This window comes from Ambystoma mexicanum, chromosome 13, assembly GCF_040938575.1.
Source record: "Ambystoma mexicanum isolate Mex_15411 chromosome 13, UKY_AmexF1_1, whole genome shotgun sequence".
NCBI lineage: Eukaryota > Metazoa > Chordata > Amphibia > Caudata > Ambystomatidae > Ambystoma > Ambystoma mexicanum.
Genome location: NC_090938.1, coordinates 89,994,236 through 90,015,324, shown reverse-complemented (window position 1 = coordinate 90,015,324; position 21,089 = coordinate 89,994,236). Strand labels below are relative to the sequence as shown.

The following is a 21,089-nucleotide window of genomic DNA, read 5'->3' as shown; positions in this document are numbered from 1 at the left end:
GGCCCCAGCAGAAGAAAGACATCTACCACCAAGTGGGTGCTTCGTGAAGCGACTGACCCTGAGGGAATTGTAGGCGGATGACCGAAGATCTGGAGCAGGGAAATATTTGGAAAGTTAGAGTTGTAGGTATTGGGGACCCAGGCACCAGAAGCCCTTGTGGATCATGTAGAGAGTGTTCACCTTAACGGTTGCAGCCACTAGGAGCCAGTGCAGAGAATTCAATCCTGGACAGATACGGTCCCTGCGCTTCAGGGTAAGGATAAGTCGCGCACTCCTGTTCTGGCTGAGTTGCACAGGGTGGAGAGCAGAAGCACCGACATTTATAAAGAGGCAGCTGCATTAGTGCACTATAGCGAAAAGCACAGCTGCAGCCACAGTGAACATCTGGCAACTTGCTGTACGCTAATAAGATATATTCAGTGCTGGTTTAGGTGCCACATTTCTACAGGTTTATTTATGTAGCAAATGCGTTATTGTGGAAACAAATTCACACCCCTGTCGGAAGGAAAGGAAACAGTTTATGTTTGCATATCACAATAAATGATATGTGTAAATGGAAACGTTGCCAGCATACACCACTCAAGTACCACTTGATGGTAGGTGATGGGAGAAAATACAATATGTTTGTTAGTTACGCAATTGATGTTCCGTGGAAACTACAGTGCCCAGAGACACTTTCAAAAGGGTTGAAAGCGTACTGTGGAGACAGTATTCATACCTCTATTTCGTGGTGAAGAGTTCCCATGCGCATTAATGAACATTCGAAAATCTTGCATGCTTTCACCAAACTTTTTGCGGGACGTGCTTTCAAATGCTGACACACGTGCAATGTACGTGTGTAACACGACATATGAAGTGTTGTAAAATTGTTTCCAAACACATTTATGATCGATTTTGTGAGGCCATTTAGATTCAGAGATTAGGCCTTTCTAAATCGATCATACAAACCAACTCACTTCCCTCCCTAACCCAAAGCCCCCCCTCCCACTTAACTTTCAGTGATGCTACATTCCTCCCTGTGCATCCACCATCTTTGGATGACAGCTGCTCCCTGCAACGCGCAGAAGTGCAAGCATGGGCTGACAGGTGAGACCATTTGAGGGAATTGACTGGAGTTAGCTAAGTGGGTGTTTGTGAGTGAGCGAGTGTCTGTGTGTGAGAGAGGAAGGGGTACATTTGTGGGGGTTCAGAAAGTGATATTTCAGCATTTTGAAGGCCACAGAAAATCAGCCAAAATAAATCTGTCTTTTTTGTGTAGAGCCTTAAAAATGCAGAAATATCACATAGCACCCAAAAATCGTGTACCTTTTACATAGGATTCCACAGATAAGTAAAAACTACTCATGGCATTTATTTAATTTCCCAATCCTAGTTACATGAATTTCCACACATGTTCTATTATGGTTGTGATACTCAAGCAGGAGCATGTCTTCTGAAAAATTGCCATACTTTTTTACCAGACCCATGACCCAAAGGATAATGAAGGATCATGCAACATAGAATCTAAAATGATGGCCAAATCACCAATGGAAAAATGGGAATTATCTGCAAATCAATCGCTGTTTTACCTTTAAAGATAAGCACTATACAGGTAAAAAGAAGGGCTTCAATTTAACAAATGAAGGAAGAGTTGATCCTACGAAAGGGAATGAAATTGGTATTGGCTGTTGAGCACGCTGCAGTCCCGAATCATACAATGTCCCTAATGAGAATCTGAAGCAGGTAGGAATTCTAGAGGTTGTTTCTTGGAATTGTTAAGGAAAACTAAAAATGAAAACAAGTGGGGCTGGAGGATAATTTTTATACAAATCACATAGTGTGCCTACAAGGAACTTGTCTGACAGCAGAATTTGCATGGGACCATTACATTGTGTGCCAGAAGTTTGCAATTAGTTTTATATAAGGAAGGCTGAGTAGCGGCATGCTTATTTTAATTGGAGCCGATTTCACTGCTTATCATGAACACATATTTAATAGCAAAACAAAAGAGGTGATGGTTGGAAGGTTCTGAATTAATCCTAACCTTTGCCATTGCTATGTGCTTTCTGTCTCTGCTGGTTGCTGAATCTGTAAGCTGTACTTACCACGCTTCAGTACCCAGAACTCCCAGCGGCGCTGACTGCGGCATCACTTCCTTTGAACATCTAGTTGGGGCATAAAAGGCACTTGAACGTGCTGAAACAGCCCTTTCTGTCTCTGCTGGTTACTAAAGATGTGAGCTGTACCTCCTGGACTCTAGTGCCTACAACGCCCGGCGATGGTGACTGCGGGATCACTTCCTTTGAACCACCTGGTTGGGGCATAAAATGCACTTGAACGTGCTGAAGTGCTGCTGAAGTAGCCCTGAAGCGGCGTGTCAGCGCTGCACGTGAGGCGCACAGATTGCATTGCTGTCACGCTATCAGCTGTGTGGTGACGAGGGTGATGAATAACTCATCAATGAAAGATGATCGTTTAGCGGACATACAAACAACTGAAACCAGCCTTGATGATGAAGTGATGGTCAGGATAGATGAATATGTGGAGTCCCCACTTGTGGATATCAACTGTGACATCCGAGAACCTGCATGTAGAAGACGATAAGTGTTCCTAGAGTGGAAACTTAAGTGAAGGTAGACCCAAAAACCACTAATTTCTTTACGGTGCATGAAGCACTTAATGAAATGGAGTTGGAGACTGAAATGGAAAATCTCAAAACATCATTAGTGTATTTAGTAGCTAAACTGACTGAAGACATAGTGAACTACTTGGCGCATAGTTCGGTGAAATTAGTTGAGACAGTTGAGGTAATAACAAAATGTTTTATCGCCCGAGGTAGTAATGTCTGAGTTGGTTGACCATGGGGGTCAGGATTGATGGCTCCTGTTGGATGCTTCTACACAGTCAAAGACAAATTGTAGATATGAGGAAAGGTCACATGGGAAAATTCTGATTAGACAGGAGGTTGCAATTCCCTTACTGGCTATACTTGGGGTTGAGTGCACACAGAAGAATGTGGCTGTCACACCTCGCTTACATTGTCCTCCCCATTCTCGGAGGAGACTAGAGAGAGGGTCGCAGGAAAAGCTCTTAAAGAGACGTCCACTTTTACTCATGAGGCACTAAGTCTATTTGATTAAATTAATGTGGGATATGTGAGCAGCTGTTCAATGTATTCTATGTCGATGTATTCTGTGCTCGAAAAATTGTTAACAATGGTTGTGAACAAGAGTGAGGGGATTGAGGTAAAGTTAGAACAACAATTTGCTTTACTAAAATCTATGCAGGTAAAGGGGAATCTTCTTAATCAGACCATTAGGGCACATTTGAATGTGGCCAGGGGAAAAAGATGAAGACAATCAAGTCTTACTTTACCATTTAACGATGGAAGTAATTGAGGTTGGGGAAGACACAGTATGAAGGTCCTGTTAACATAGATCCCATGGAGGGGGAGAGCTGTAATGAGAGTCAACTCAGAAATAGTTATTGTAGACAGTATGAGAGTGAAGTCATCCAATGCATTAAGATTTCTTCAGAAATAGAAGCGAAACGTAGAAGAGAAAGAAGGGAAAGACTCAGAAAAAGATAGTGAGAAAAGCTATTCATGGTAACAAAAACTCTAAGGGGGTCATCATGAGTTTGGCGGTAACCCTTAAATGCGGCAGTAGCTCTATTACCGCCGCATTTAAGGGTCTGTCAAATCACGGGGCAAATCCGCTGCATTTTTGCCGATTTTCGGCACTGCTTTTTACCGATTTACTGCATGCTAATACCACCGCCGGTAGCAGCGTTGAAAATTCCCCATTGAGCCCAATGGGGAATTCCCGCATGGGACCAATGGGCAATGGGGACTTAACATTACGCCAAAGCTGTGATCCTGCGTTAATAGCGCGGGTTGACATTAACGCTAATAGCCCCGCCGGGGATACCGCCCAACTCGTGATGAGGATCTAAGTGCAGACAAAATTATCCTGAATGATCCAGACAATTATTTTAAAATATATGTTAATCTCAAAGGTGACGGGGATTGCTACATTTTGCCATGTAGCCAAGTAGAGTTCAGAGGGAATTTGCTAAATGTTTTCAAAGTATGGGTACCGAAAACTCAAGACAAGGTGAAAGAGGACGCTGGTGTATTTGGATTTACCGTGATTTTCACGTAGCTGAAATGTTTGAGGTAGAAAAGACTGAAAGTTATTTTACCGAAAATAATTTCTATTTTTCTCTCCCCAGAACAATTCAGACTATCCCCTTGCCCCACCCCCTTACTTATCCTTGGGTGGCAAACCTCCTTGTGTGCTGCAGTCTCCAGCATCCCTCTATGACGCAGGTTTCCTTCACTTGCGTTTATGGGATCCAGCACTGAAGGGTCCATTTTTCCTTTTTTTTTTTAAAGAAAAACATTATGAGATTGCAGCGGGAACACCACCGCAAACCCCGCTCACAGTACAGTGAAGAAAGGTGCAGCGGCCCCCACTGCCCTTCTTCACTGTAATGGTTTGTATGGGATATTTGTTCAGATTTTTAGGCTAGATGAGGTTTCATACACCCTAAATTCACACAAATATGCCATATTGTTGTATTTTTTTGTTCAGTCTTTTTGGGTGTTTCCGTGTAATTGATGGATCAACTAGAGGGAGAAATGTAAACATGTATGTCCAACATAAATGAAAATACAGGCAGCATCAATATTATTTATGGGAGCATTTCTGGCATTTAATTGAATTGGATCTAGGTTTTGTGATTGCTGAAATCAGTTTTGGCTTTTTGAACATTACTAAAGTGAATGTTCCTATCTATTGAATTGGATTTAATCTCTATAGCATCCTAGAGAGCCTTTCAGGTTGCCCAGTATGTGGCAGGATGGCTGACAGCAGAAATATGCATCATTGTCTAAGAATAAGGCCTTGATTGTATTTTCACAAAGAAACCCTTTCCCAGAGACTCGGAATTGTAAGAAAGACAGGTGCGCGATAGCTGCAAGGCCATGCTTAAACACGGAGGAGCAGCAAGGTATGGGAATAATATGGGTTGACAAAATCTGGGTACAAGGTAGGGAGTTTTTGCTGTATCTAGTTTGTTGTTGTGAGGGGAAGATTTTGCTTTTCACACTGTCTGCCTGCATTAGGTCATCTGTGATGGGATGTACATAGACACTGGGTGGACAAGAGGCACAACCTAGCACAGATACGCTTCCTGGTTTTAGAGGTGATAAGCAGGAACGAACCACATGAAAACATCCAAAAGAGACTCAATAGAAGAGAAACCTTTTGGATTGAACATTTAGGCACCCTTGTGCCAAAAGGACTCAATGAGGAAGTGAACATTGCGTGCTTTCTGTAACTACTGTAATTTTTATGTCTGTAATTTCTATGCTTGTGACAGTCAGAATATCTATCTATGTTTAATATGAGAGTTTGAACATCTTGACTACTCAATGTTCTGTCAGGTGTAAAGAGCTAAATCGTCCTTTTTTGTAGGGGCTGTGTGGATGAGGACTGAGAAATTAAATGTACGAAAAATACCACAAAAACAGCTTCCTCCCTTCAAGCTTTAAGGTTGTTCTCAATATCCACCTGACACTTACACAAAAACATATTCAACATAAATTTAGGTGAGGATGCATGGATTTAAAAAAAATATTCATATTTTAATGTTTATAAAACACAATCAATAACACATGTGCTTAAAAAATCTAAACATAATTGACTGATCTAATCCAGATCGTGTATCTAAAACCCAAATGTCATTTCATTCTGGTGTATATGCATGACAAAAGAAGAGTTGGTGTTGTCAATCAATGAAAACAAATTGTTCAATCAATGACTCATGTGCCGACACATTGACTCTCCTTATAAAGGGAGACTTAGAAAGGCACATGAGCCGTTGATTGAACAATTTGTTTTCATTGATTGACAACATCAACACTTCTTTTGTCATGCATATACACCAGAATGAAATGACTTTTGGGTTTTAGATTCACGATCTGGATTTTTTAAGCACATGTTTATTATTGATTGTGTTTTATAAACATTAAAATATGTATATTTTTTTTTAATCCATGCATCCTCACCTAAATCTACTCAATGTTCCGACATTAGATCAGGAAGGAGAACATCTAAGACATTGTAATAGTGCGTTGAAAAGAAGGATAATGTAAAAACATGATGTTTTTTGGCAGATGCAAATGTAACCACTGTCTATTGTTAATGTCTGTAACAAGAAAAAGCTGGAACATTTAGTTATGTTTGATCTGAAAATTATACATCGACCTGCTCATAACATTTATAAGAGAGGTTGTGTATAGCAATCCAACCTGCTCCAGAGGATCCCAAATACATAAAATAATATGTGAATATCAAACCAAGCAACACCACAGTGAGTGGAGTAGTGTTAGTATTTGATACCAATAGTTGGAATTATCAGCAGTCTAGATGACACTTTAATTGCATGAATTACACAAATGGGCAGCACATTAAAGTGCGGCTTCGTATCATTCATGAATGTCTATTTCAGAGAGGAAAAAACATAGCCGACATTGCGGCTCAAATATTAGTCAATTGTGAGATAGATGCAACATAGAATACTGAGATTAGCAGTCTGGTGATAATTTCCCGTTGCCCTGTTGCTAAGGGAAACGGGACGCGAGGCGCATAAACACCAGCACGTACGCTGCTGTGGCATGACGCCTTGTGTGATCACCATGACAACGATAAAAACATTCAGAACTCGAAGCGCGCACTCGCGGGCGACTCCGATTTTCACAGCAGGCGCAGAAGCACAGAGGTAAGCAGAATGCAAGGGCATCTTAGCAACACAGTTAAGGGATAGAACACATTCATTAAGAGTTATTTGTACCTTTACAGCAGCTTGCTTCCATGGACAAGCAGAAACTCAAAGTCCATAAGGTAACCAACCTATTTACAACTGCGGTTACGTGTACATATAACAGAATACGCGCAATAAAACAAAGAACTCAGTTATTTCTTTCTTTTCTTTCTTTTCTTTTCTCTCCCCAATATGATCAGAACTACAGGGCTATGATATGAAGGTATATTTCACCTTACTATAAACTTTGTAAGACTACCAAGTATACATATGCATGCAGAATGATCACGTTGGCATTTGTTTGTTGTCCCTTCTTTCCCAACCTTCAACTCCATATGAAACAACATATGAACACACTTGGTATGTACCTAATGATTTATTTATATTTCGTTTACGATGTTGGGTGTCTTTGAATTACCGTGTTGATTACTGTACAAACATGCATGATTTAAGCCCTAAAGATGGAGAATCTCTCCAAAATGCATAGGCTATCTAGCTATGTTTAGATTTGGGAAGTGCTTCCCTAAATATTGCTAAAGAATTGCAAAGAGATAATCTTTGTTGAATAAAATGATGTATTTCTACAATCAAGACATTTTGTGAAAGATGAATATTTGAAGAAAAAACAACATTTTGGGATATTATTGGAAACATTTTGCATGATAAGTAAATCTAATTGATTGAATGTGATGCAAGATATAAGCATTAGCTCAATCTGAGCAATTGAGAGAGCACCAGGCCTAGCTGGGTGAACCCATCCAGCTTTTTGTGGGTTTCTGTATGCTGTGGATCCTAGTGTCAAAGGATCGTATTATGGTCTGGAAGCTCCTCTTACTTACAACAGAGTTCAAAACGAGATTTTGAATAGCAAGCAACTTGAGAGGTGCCCACCTCTATCTTTGTTCTTCATGTACATAGAATGTAACACATTGTCGAAGTATCCAATCAGGGTAGTCCACTTTCTGTTTTAATTAGTCTTTATAGGCTAATGCAGGAGCCAACAGTAGGTTTAGAATATGCTTACACCTAACGTCCAGAATGTATTCTAACATATCCTGATGTTGTGGCTTTCGCCTGCAAATACTGTAAACAATGGCATTCAATTAAAACTGTGTTTTCTTGCTATTTGTGTGTCTCTTCATTGTCTCATGAAAATCACTAAGGATCTTCACCTGCTCCTGTTATTCACTTCCCCTTTGATGTTCTCTCTCTTCCTTCCTCTGCTTCCAACCTTGCTGTCACCTGGAATCCCTCACTTTTCTTTTCACATTTCTTCTCTTGCTCATTCGTGCCATTTTCGCATAGATCACCACTTGCTGGATTATTTCTTTTATTACTTTCTCTGCTAGCAACATTCTTATTCTCATCCTTAATTTTCTCCCAACCTGAGTGCTGTTCCTTAGTTCTTCTTGGCACCGCTGTCTATACTCTTTTCCCATTCAATTCTATTTTTGATTGTTCTTTCATTTCCTCTTGTGGCTCCCCCATTCTCACCTTCCTTAACTTCGCTTAGATGGCTAATATTATTTGTTATCACCCTTGGTGGGTGCGGCAGCCAATCAGGTAGCTCCAATCCTTGGCTGAATCTACTGATGCAAGCCCGGGTTTGGTGCAAATTGGGTTGTTGTTGCACCCGGCGCTGCTGTATTCCATCCTCCCCTGGCTCCCGCCCCCAAATGCATCTCTCCCCCACCTCCATCCAAATTCATTGCCCACATCCAACCCTCCTTATCTCTTAAGGGCTCCTCTCCCCAGGCTGCATGGTAATAGAAAAAGGTCTATGAGTGGAGCCCGCCTTCCATTTCCATGGCAATCCGGACTCTCCCCGACCACTTCTGAGAACAAAGCAGCACGGGCGGGTATTTTTATTCTCTATCAGCACCTCAAGGGTTTTCCTAGGGGTGCTAATAGCATTAATCCCACTAGGACCTGTCTCTTGTGCCCCTGGCCGTTACCGGCCGGTAAATCCGACAGAACACAGGATTATTCCATTATTCCTTAAGTCTCATTATCTCTTTTTGTTCTGTAATGAATCCATGGCTTAGCTCCTGCATATATCTGTTTTCATATCTGGGTCTACTACGCACCCTGGGCCTCTCCGGCCTTCATCCTTATTTTTATTAGCACCTTGAGATTATTATTGGGCTACTCACTCAGCAAAATAGAATGTTCAGAATGCAGTCAATAACTACTGGTGTTGACTGCACTCGGAAAATGTTATCTTTAGAGGTAAACAGGGGAAAAAATACAATTCGATTTCCAAGCAAGGTTTCCTTCTACAAGACATTTCCTTTCGCTGAGGTTTTTTTTTGTTGCTGCAACATCCTATTTAAAAGAGAAAGCTAAAACATGGGACAATGCTTTCGTGTACTTTTACCTGGCACCTAATATGTGCTAATGTTAAACCTGTTCTAGTATAACTAATTAGTATAAGGAATTCAAGTGCTTAACTTGTGACGACAAACTTATTTAAATACTACAAAAAATTTACTTTACACAATATTAAAGTAACACTTTTATTTCACCACAAAACCCCAAAACACATATTGCTATAACCACTATTTGCTAATAGCCGTATAGACCTCGGGAGGGTCCATTATCACTTTGCCTCAGACCATAACCTGGTGGTGAGTCATTAAAACGTGATAATACCCCTCCTGAGGTCTAGAAGGCTATATTAATTGTCTCTCACCCTCATTGTGAATAGTCTCACTTTCATAAATGTTCTGTCCTTGCTGCTAAATTCTGGATTCCTTTTCATTATTCACTCCGTGCAATATCTACTCTCATTCCTTTTTGTCTTTTCTTAAAGCGTATCTTCTAAGCTCTGCAACTGTTAAAAATCGCCCAAAAGATTGCTTCCTGTCTATCTGTGTATTTTGTAATTTTCTTGCATAGATCCCAGGCGTAAGCACTCTATCAATAAAATAAATAAATCAAGATCACTGCGGATTCAATCTCCATGTCAGAAACACCAAAACGTAGAGACATCTTAAATTAAATCAGTAATATACTTATTCTAAAGGAACAGACTGCATGATATTTAAATGACTACTTTTAGAATGATGTTTGCAAAATATCAAGTTTTTTGCCTCAATTGATCATCTCCAACATTTATAATAATGTATGTTGTAGTGCTGCTGCTTTAATGTATTCAGTACATCTGAGGACGGTTTATAAAACATATTTCAGCTGAGATAAGTAGAACAACTCTTAAAAACCTTTGTGAAATTCAATATTCCTTAACTTTTTTTCATTTCTAGGGTACAGAAATATATCCCATGCTGTCATCCGTTCTTAGGGATCCAGCAAAATTTGAAAACCCCAGAACGTTTGACCCTGGACACTTCTTGGATGAAAATGGCTGCTTTAAGAACAATGATGCCTTTATGCCATTCTCTACAGGTAGGAAGATACTGAGCATAAATGGGTCAAACAGTTGATTAGAGAAATCTGCATATGTAAATCTATTTGTTTAATTGATTATTGCAATCATTTCACTATTTTAACAGAGGGCCGTCTGCAGCATACTCCTTAAATGACTGTGTGCACTGCATAATGAAAATGTGAATTAGATTATTCTTGGGGTGGTACGGGAGTGATTGAGAACAGTGATATGATATGATATGGCATTTATAACGTGCCTCTACACAAGTGTTTCAAGGCGCGACAAGACAATGGAGGAGAAAAAGAGGAAAGACAGAGACAGCGATCCTACTAGGCCAGGTGACATTGAGATCACGCAAGTGCAGGGGAGGTGGAAGGGGGAAAAGTGCGGGGGGAAAAGCGGGGGGCCGTGCAGTGTATAGGATAACAGTAAAATAAATAAGACACTAAATAATAAATAAATAAAGTGCGGCCAGCTGGTGGCAAGTGCAAGGGTAAGTGCAGACATCAGGTGTCAAGTGCTAGGAGGGACTGTAGGGTTACAGAAACAGTCCCGGAGTGCAAGGGATGTCAGCGGGGCAGTGCAGGTGTGTAGCTGGTGGGGAGGAGACCTGGGCCCGAGATCAGAGGGTAGCCAGGTAAACCAGTGCAGTTGCAGATTCAGCCAGGAAATCAGCAGGGGAGAGGAGGAGAGAAAGCAGAAGCAAAGAGGAAGGTCTTGAGGTGATCCGGAACCAGAGATGGTTCTCCTCAAGCTTCAGAGAGGCAGGAAGGCTGTTCCTTAGGGAGGCCCCAGTAGAAGAAAGAGATCTACCACCAGCTCGCTGCTTGGAGAAGCGACTAACCCTGAGGGAGTTGGAGGCGGATGAGTGAAGAGCCCTAGAAGGAAGATATTTAGGAAGAGAGAGTTGAAGGTATTGGGGCCCTATTCCCCAGATGGCCTTGTGGACAATGCAGAGGGTTTTGAACTTAATCCTCACCGCCATTGGGAGCCAGTGCAGAGATTTCAGTCCTGGAGAGATACGATCCCTGGGCTTGAGGCCAAGGACAAGTCTTGCAGTCCTGTTTTTTTAATGAGATATAGAGGGCGGAGAGCAGAGGCGGGCAGATTTAGAAAGAGGCTGTTGCAGTAGTCCAGCCTAGAGAGGACCAGAGCTCTGGAGACAGTGAACCTCTGGGGAAAGGAGAGGAAAGGAAGAATACCTCTGAGGAGGTGCAGCTGGTAATGTGACTTCTTAGAGACGTCAGAGATGTGAGGAGAGAAGGAAAGTCTGGAGTCGAAGATGACCCTGAGGTTTTTAGCATCACAGGTGGGATCAGGTCGATAGCAAAGAGAGCCTGGCCAGAGAGTGACAGGAAAGGAGGGCGCATGTGTGCTGATGAGGAGAATCTCGGTATTACTGGCATTAAGGCAGAGATCATTGGTGGCACACCACTCCTGGATAGCGGACAGACAGTCAGAGATGAGAGAGGGAGAAGAAGTGGCAGAAGGGAGCCTGAAAATGAGCTGAGTGTCATCCGCATAGCACTGAAAGTTGGGATAGAGAGCGGCAATGCAGTGGGCAAGAAGTGCCAGGTATTGGTTGAACAGCCAGGGAGAGAGTTTAGACCCCTGGGGAACACCACAGGTAGAGATAGAGATAGAGGAGAGGAAGGACCCAAGTTGGACCTGAGAGGGTCGATCAGAGAGGAATGAAGTCAGCCAAGCCAGGACCTGACCGGTGATACCCAGGTTATCACGGAGACGGTTGAGCAGGATGGCATGGTTGACAGTGCCAAAGGCAGAAGAGAGATCAAGTAGGATGAGGACATAGGAGGTGTTGGAACCAAGGTTAAAGAGCAGGTTTTAATGGATGTTCAGGGGAGCAGTTTACGTGCTTCTGGCAGCTCTAAAGCCAGACTGATGGTCATGGAGACAACCAACAGATTCAGAGTGAAGATTGAGCTAGATGATGGCCAGCTTTTCCAGAGAGTTTGCATAGGAAAGGAGTGATGGAGATAGGACGATAGTTAGCTGGGCTGGATGAGTGGGTAGAGGGTTTCTTAAGAAGAGGATGCACAAGGGAATGAATGCTTCATGGGGAAGGGGAAGACTCCAGTGGCAAAGGAGTGGTTGCAGAAATCAGCCAGGTTTTGGAGGAACAGGGGTGAACCTGTTTTGACGAGACTTTCATAGATCGGACTTGTCTAGAAACCTCATCTGAGGAGAATAGGGGAAAGGCAGAGAAGGAGGGAAGAGAGGTGGTCGAAGAAGGGCCAGAGCACGAGCAGGGAGTAGAGGGAGGAGGGGGAGAGGAAGAGAGAGAGGACAGGATCTCCTGAGTTTTGGAGATGAAATGAGAAGGCAGAGCCATGTAGAGGGCCTAGGAGGGGGCAGGAGAGGTAGAGACTCCAGCAGGATTGGCCAGCTCCTTGCAGATTTTAAAGAGTTCAGCCGAGTTATTAGATGCCACAGAGATGCAGGCTTGGATGTGGGCTCTCTTCTTGGTGTGGACGGAGAGATGGTATTGCCTTTGGAGCAGGCAGCAGGCCAGTTTGTCAGAGGATGTAGCGGAAGCACGCCATTTCCTCTCAGCCACCCTGCACTTGCCTTTAAGGTTGACGAGGTCTGAGTCGTACAAAGAGTGCACTTGGCTTTGGGCTTTAAGTGGATCCTCATGACAGGGTCAAGACATCGAGAGTATCAGATATAGCTGAATGGAGCATGGAAAGGGTTGTGTCAAGGTGTGAGTCAGCCAAGGCAGAAGGGCGGGTGAGAAAGTGGCGGCGAAAGCCTCAACTGACACACACTTCATGGGTCGAATAACCGAGAAGGTAGGTGGCAGTGGCCTGAGGGGTAGAGAGGGTGAGATGGGAGGAAAGGAGAAAGTGATCACTCTAGGAGAGAGGAGTGGTGAGACGGATCGAAAGGAGAAGGTCTGAAGAGATCAGAATATCGATAGTGTGCCCTGCAGAGTGAGTCGGGCCAGAGGAGAGAATAGAGAGTGAGAGGGAGTTGCAGAGGTCACGTAAAAGTCCAGTGAGAGGACAGGAAGCATCCAGGTGGATGTTGAAGTCTCCAAGAAGGAGGAGTTGAGAGTTGAGACCAGGAGGGAAGAGGAGAGGTTCCTCCCACTCAGAGTGGATGGAGGAGATCTAACCAGGTGGCTGATAGATGGTAGCCACAGTAAGGGAATGGCTAGGAGAGAGAGCTTTCAGACGAGGCATTCAAAAGAGGAGTAGGCCTGCGTAGGGATGACAGAGGCAGGGATCCACTCAGGGAAGATCAGGGCTACACCTCCTCTGGAGCAGTTGGATCTGGGCGCGGAGAGTAACTGGCAGCCATCAGGGAGTAGAGTGTCAAAGCTTGTGACAGAGCTGGCCGTGAAGCTTGTCTTGGTGAGACCGAGGACATTGAGGTCAAGTTCCTCCAGGAGGCTGAAGAGGGAAAATGGGACGACCCCTTCCCCCGATTCTCGTCCAGACCATGGCCTTTGATGACACGGCCCAAGCACCCGCCGTGGGAGGGGTTCGACCAGCTCACTGCCACCCCAGACATCAAGATCCACCGTGGCCACGCCACACACACCCAGGTAAATGGTGCACCAATCAAACCACGTGCTGGAACCTCAGGTGGAACTGACAACGACCATATGGATGAACTCGATTAGACAGCACCCACCAATACCACCACCGTTAGAGGTGCCATGATGACATAGCGAACGGACAAGAACACACGTGCCACCATGCACATTGGTCATACATGCACAAACCCACACGAAGAACATACTCAGTGCTATGACGAAGAGGACCACTCACACTCACACATGCATTGTTGTTATTTTTCACATAGGCCAACTACAGCACTGCAGAAACAGAAGATGCCAGAAGAGCTTGTGTACATGCTTGCAGATGCTTTCTTACCACTACAACCATGAAGATGTAACTGTATATATGGACTAATGCATATGGATCTCTGTCGCCCCTCGCGACCCCATATTCTGGACTATGCACCGTCACCCATAAGCCAGGCCAAGGTAGGCCGCAAAGCCAGAGTCTCCATGCCGGGGCAGCTCAGACGGAGCTGCAGGATGCTGACCATGCAGAACAAACCCTGTTGAGAGCCTCTCAGCCAAGGCCCTGATGTTGCAATCTACATACCGCACTCCCCGCGCCAAGGTTACACCTGCCACTGCTAAACGCTCCTCAGAGCTGAAATACAAATCAAATACCCGTAATTCTGCCGCAGCCGCGGTCTCACAACACGTGACCAGGCCGACCTGATACAATGCCAAACCCCAAGGACCAGAGAAGCCCTGGGGTCTCACGTTTGGGACACAGACTGCAACAATGAAGTGACAATTTGGATACTGACAGCAGTGAGAAAGGAGCGCTCTTGCAGCAAATGGCAGACCTGTCCATTTTCCACTACTGACACATAGTCACACATTGTTTCTAACACCAGGTACACCGCGAGCTGGGAACAACGATGGTCCCAGGCTTGGGGGCTCACGGACGGACCAATCAGGACACATGGGGCTAACCACTGACGGCATAACAACCCAACCAATCACTAACCCTCTCTATGTAACCATTTCTGTGTAGCAAATTTTAGGGACAACCCAAGCGTACCACCTGACCCCTACTGTACCAATGACTAATCTCCCTATATGCGCCTATACTGACCCTACCACTCAGGTAGCCAACCTGAGATGGCGTTAGGTTTTGGGGGAAGCTTCCCAGATGACGCACGATGTGGCGTCACTCAGGTAGAAAAAGGGCCTGCAAGCCCACTCTTGCTGAGATGTTCCCAGGTTACCTATGATCCCACAACCTGTCCCTGTCTGTTTGGTGCAATAAACAGCAGTAACTCTTTTGCTCTTGTGTGTGTCTCATACTCCTTTGGGACGCGGGAGGAGTTGGGACCTCCCAACCCCGGAGGTCCGCGGACGGCCCTGCCGACCCCCCATAAATTATCCCAACAAGGTGGCAGATGTCAGAGGAGTGTTTGACAGCTGAGCGAGGGTTGAGAGTGACAATATGGAGAAGGTTTCCGTCCTTGAAAGACTTCCAGGGAGGGGTACACATTAGTGGTATGCCCTGAAGAGGTGTAGAAACTGCCCGAGGGGGGGCAGAAGAGGAAGGAGCGTGAATGGTAGCCAAGGACAAGACAGCAGGGTTAGGCGAGGAAGCCGTGGAGGGGAGAGAGGGGACAACCGGAGAGGAAAGCAAATTGATGAGGCGCAGGAAGCCTTTATCAAAGAAGAGAAGGTTGGCCTAAGGGCCTTGGACCAAGATGGTACCATTCAAGTAAACGTTAATGATGACCTTAGGGGAGTGGAAGGAGTTCAAGAGGCCTCCCACCGGGTGCCTACTATTAATGAGAGAGGAAGAGAAGGGAGAGAGCACAGAAACCATATGTACAGTCCATAGGTCTGGCGAGGGAATGACAAAGACGATGTCGGTGAAGGTTTGGCTGGAGGATGCACTGGTATAGGTGTCAGCGATAGGGAGGCCTCAGTTGGAGACCAGGATGTCCTTTTTAAACTTCTTCCTACCAGATTTAGTGAGGAGAGCAGGAAAGTCAATATAGAAGCAGTTAGAAAAGATAGGAGAGACAGCGAGCACCATAGAGAAGGTAGGGAGAGGAGAGAAGAGGAAGGGAGTGGAAAGGGGTGGGGGAGAACAGTAGGGAAGGTCACAGGGCAGGGAGCAAGCAGACGAGACAGAGAGAGATGAGACAAGTTGACAATTGGACAAGGCAACAGGCGCTAAGATAGTGGTCGAAAGTTTTGCTAGATGAGTACTTTGCGAGGGGCAAAGCCACAGAACAGAAATACTTTCACAATGCAATTTTAAAAACATTTGAAAACACAACTAAGTTTGAGAGTCCTGAAAAGTGGGGAAAAGGACTAGGTTTCACAATACAATTTTAAATACTTTCACAAAGCAATTTTAAAAACAGGAGGAAACACACGCAAGTTTGATTATCTGCTATGTGGACAGGTTTGCAGGGTAGAGTGAGGTTCTATGCCTGACATGTGCGACTCCTACCTTAATTAGGTGCTGCTGGTTGACGGCTGGCAACTGGCTTCCCTCGCAAACCATGGTGAGCTGTTGGGATGGCAGGAGTAATGCGAGTGATTTTAGAAGGTTAAGGAGTGGAACTTTAAAGTGGACCGACCAATCTAGCTGGGTTGGAGAAGAATAATGAACCGTTGTTGCACCAGGTGTTATGAGATTAAGAGAGTTAGCTTTAACATGGGTCAGAACGTAAATACACTGAAATAAATAAAATCCATCCAATATTTCAAAGGACTGTTGCCATATTACCTGAAAGGCGGATCTCTCAAAAATATTAAAGTCCTACAAAAAGATAGTAATTGAAAACTGAGTGGTCTGATGAAAAGCTAAATCAGAAACCTCATCCGGAAATGTGGTGCAGATTGCTGGTGGTCGGTAGATCAGATAGAATACAAACCTGAGAGATAATAGACACTGCAATTGACCACAAATCAAAAGCGAGAAAAGGAAAAAGGAGAACATTGACTACATTTTACATGATTCCTGAGCACCATCTCATTTTCCAGATTTATCCATGTGGAATGAGGAGAAACCATGTTATCAGCGTTTTTTAAGAATTTAATGCTGCAGGGCATCGGAGACCACATGGGGGTGAAATCAATTGCCTCAGTGATCGCTGATGGGCAGGATGTGGCAAATTGGCTGTTAAATTGTGACGCTCATAAAGAAAGCTTGTATGAGCTATATTGGGTGAAATTGTAAGGACAGGCAAAGACATGAAATTCTCAAAGGATATCCTCTGCTGGACTTACCCTCTTCTAGCAATTGGAAAGGGACATAATGACACAACCAATGTTCTAGCTCCCGATAAGTGGAGCAATGTCATGCATCTGTCATTTGAAGGTAATTCAGAGATAGATAATATTGCTATTATTGCTGAGGATATAGGGTAGTAATTACTAGAATAATAGTTTCTCCATAATTTGACTGCATTAGAAGAGCCCCATGCACCCCTTGGATCTGGCAAAGCCACAGATACACTTTATCTGAATCCCTGGGTGGAAGGGGATATGTTTAGGTTGTGTGATAAAACTGTGAGCATCAGGAGGAAGTTGCTGCTCTTCAGCCCTTGTCTTTGACAGTGTTTTGATGTGCGTTCCTTCTATAAAAAGCTGTCAAATGTACACAACAGTGCCTAGCCAGTTTAATAGGTTCACCGAGCTCAGGAGACTTAGGGTTAAAGATCAGTTACACGGTTTTGGGTGGACTAGGTCTATTAGTTGTAAATTGCCATTACACATCAGTTGTACATTGCAGGGTATATAAATCTTTTGGAATTGCTTTGTTAGCCAGTACCTTTATGTTTGAGACTCATCATTTCAGGGGCTACCATGCAATTTTCAGTATGAAAAAATAACTCATTTTAAAATAATAATACATTCCTATGAGTCCTTACATTATTAAAGGGTGTTAGTCATCTGACAGAGATGCCACCGAATAATGTTTCAGGAACAATGTGGTCATGGCAGATAAAAGAAAAACACAGTAGAATGCACAGAAGTTTAATAATACAGATTATTTACTTGACCTCTTAACTTTACTACTGACATGTGAAAATGAAGCAAAGAATGCATTTGCTTAATGTTGCCTGTATACAAACAGTTCCTGCAACTATTATTATCATGGAGTTGTATGTAGCACTGTTACCCCCTGAACAATCGGTAGCAATACTACAGAATAGCATCATTGTTACACATAATGAACGACTCATTGTATTGAGCTGTGGAAATTGGAGGGCACAGGTCTGTGTTGACCCAAGTAGGCTATTGATTCCACGTCAATTTTTGCTTCCAAGACACGTGTGTTGGGGTTGAGCTATCCTCCCTTGTTCACATGTGTGACTATATGAATTTGATATGGTTCACCAACGAGGAACGAGGAACACATAGGGCCTCATTACACGGACGGCGGTGGCCCAAGGTGCTATTAGCACCTTGGTCCATGCCGGTAAAATACCGGCACCACCTTGGTGGAAAGGGGAATTACTGCCCTATTCCAAGGTTGGTGGGGCGGTAATTCCCCCTTGCCCCATTGCCCTTCCCCATTCCCATTTTTGCCCCATAGGGCATAATGGGAATGGGGAAGGTGATAATTACGGCACCGCAAATTGTGGTACCGTAATTAGCTCCCTGGTCCCTATGCGGGTTGGTTTTTAACGCCTGCAAAAAGCAGCCGTTAAAGTCTCTGACCCGCAAAGGGACCTAGTAGTAAGGCGTTAAGGGTTAATGGTCACTGGTACCATTAACGGTGACCGTTAACCCTTACCGCTGTCCGTGTAATGAGGCCCATAGTGTGTATTCTTTGTTGGTCTGTTCTTTTTGAGTTAACCTGAAATAATTCCAACTAATATTACACTATCAGTAGTAATGGCATGAAAGCCAGACATTCAAAATACTTCCATCAAAATACAAAGTGAGGTTGTAATGTAGGACTCAATGTCAATAAATGGCCTTTACAAGTTTTTGACATGGCTTTCATTATTAAAACATGTTATCTCTGACCCTTCTCTTCAGCAGCGATTTTGTCCAACTAAATGCAAAAATCATGATAATATATGTGCAGAGTGATTATTTCACATCTGCACATCCACGCCCAGTCAGATATGAACTTAGATGCTTGAGTGACATCAACGTGGCTTTAGCAATGTAAACTTGATGAACATTTGTAACAGGAATTGTGTAACAAAGCAGCGGATCATTTACTGTCCTGTGGCCTTTTATTTCCAGGGAAACGGATTTGCCCAGGAGAAGGCCTGGCTCAGATGGAGCTCTTCATATACATCACCACAATCCTCCAGAAATTCAAGCTTCAGTTTCCATGTGATCCAAAGGACATCGACATTAAGCCAAAAATGAGTGGCTTTTTTAACGTTCCAATCTCTTATGAACTGAAGGCAATTCCACACTAAAGTTGAGGGTGCACCTGTATGCCACAAAAGAAGAAGAAGGTCACGCAGCAAAAGATGGCCACATTTCCTCTAAATGGCAACTTCCCACAACAGCCAAGCACACTTCAGACTCACTCCCAGAAAATGTCACTTTGCATTAAGCGACGATTCTCTTCTCCTATTTTTGCATAATTGTCTTTTTTTGTATGTTAACCTCCTGAAATTACAAGACTTAATGCACATTGGATTGGTACATTTATTATGGCAGATTCTTTTCATCAACTCATGGTTTGCCTATCTGAAAACAGCAATGAATTGTGGGAAATATCACTACAGGCTGCATGGTGGACATTTCTTTCCCAAGTGATCTTGATTAGCATGGTGCATTACTTCCATCGGAGTCGATCTAGGAGGTTTTTCTGAATTTTGTTGTTGCCGAAGTACATATTTGCCGATTTTACCGCTTTTCTCCCTGTCTTTAAACAGACGATACTTTATGGTTTGTCTTTTTATCAAAATGAGGCAAATGAAAACCTAGCCCTCGTATTAGCATGTTTACTTGATGTAAAACATTAATGAGCTTCAGTTGTGCACAAGTTTTCATAAATACTATGAATACATGCAACACGCTCTTGACGGCTTAGGGCTTAGGCTGTCTCTCATCATAAACATCTGCTCCTTCGTTTTCACTCAGTCTCAAGGTTGGTATTCTGGATTTGGAGAATGGAGTGCCTAAATGGTTCTGGAAATGTTTACGATTATTAGAGCAGAGATCAGGTTTACATAAAATAATTAATCTACGTGATATCTGCATTGTCTTGTAAACTTGCTAAAACCTTTTCCATGTAATGAGTTGTTATGATGATTCTGACTCTGTTCCCAGAACGTTCTGGAAAACCAAAAATTAAATGTGAGCAAAATGGTGTGTTGAGCAGCTGGATTAGACTAGAAAATGTTGTTGGCATATCTGTTGATGATCATTTTCACACTGCATTCTTTTCATATCAACCATAAAAATCTGAGAACACCATGGTAACACATCAGAGGTAGTAGGCAACTTTATTGCCTCACCTAATAAGATACAGTCCATTACACAACAGTAAAGGTCATCTGTAATGGAAAGGGTGCAGAGAACCCCAGAGGAAACAGCTGAGAAAGAATAGGTTACATAGTCTAAGAGCAAAAGGGCATGGGGGAAGAAAGGAAGGTGTGAAGGAAACTGGACCTAGCATTAGTAATGAAAAATAATAATTTGTTTGGATATGATTATCCACTTTTCAAAATTCTGAAGTGATGTGTATCCCCATTAGTTACTCCCAAGGGGGTTTGTATGGACTAATTCAAGGCAGTATACCAAAAGAAAGTAGCAGAAGACGATTGTAGGCCATACAGTGAACTAATACTCCTCTAATGCAATTAGCGGACCAAGAGACTGTAAGACGATTTGCAGTGATTACCATCAATGAAAAAAGAAACAGATTCCATGGCCCAGATTGGGCCGACATGTATCTATATCAGAAATCTGATGGTGCTTGGGCCCCAATTGTCACAACTCTTACTAAAATGATATTCCTGTTGTGTCAGCTACGAGCGACATTTCCTAGGGGAATTATAATCCAAATATTATAAACAACTGATTGACATTATCTGGCCTGTTTTTGACTGATTTCCCTGATACTTACAACCACTAGAACTATGGGGAAGTCCATTAGGGCTCCACCTTGTGAATGAATTTTGCAGAATCCGGTGGCAAGAAACACACAATACATTATAGATGTCCCTATCTTTCACTCAGTAGCAGGCAGGGTCAGCTGCCTGCCTTAAAGCAGGTCTCATCTAACTGCCACAGCCTGGTCAACCTTGTTACACCACAGCCAATCTGTTTCAGGAACACAATATCAGCAAATGGACAGATATCTAAAGTGGCGGAGAGTGGCAGTCCTGC

General features: G+C 43.4%; 1 protein-coding gene across 1 annotated transcript in view; it reads left to right on the top strand.

Annotated features, from left to right (window-relative positions):
- LOC138520922 (cytochrome P450 2A13-like) overlaps window positions 1-19,949 on the top strand; it is a 75,758-nt gene extending 55,809 nt beyond the window's left edge. The window contains exons 8-9 of the mRNA XM_069633350.1: window positions 10,071-10,212; window positions 18,984-19,949. Of these exons, the coding sequence (XP_069489451.1) occupies window positions 10,071-10,212; window positions 18,984-19,165 (324 nt within the window). The 3' untranslated portion in view covers window positions 19,166-19,949. The remainder of the gene's footprint in view (window positions 1-10,070; window positions 10,213-18,983) is intronic.
- The last annotated feature ends 1,140 nt before the right edge of the window (window positions 19,950-21,089 follow it).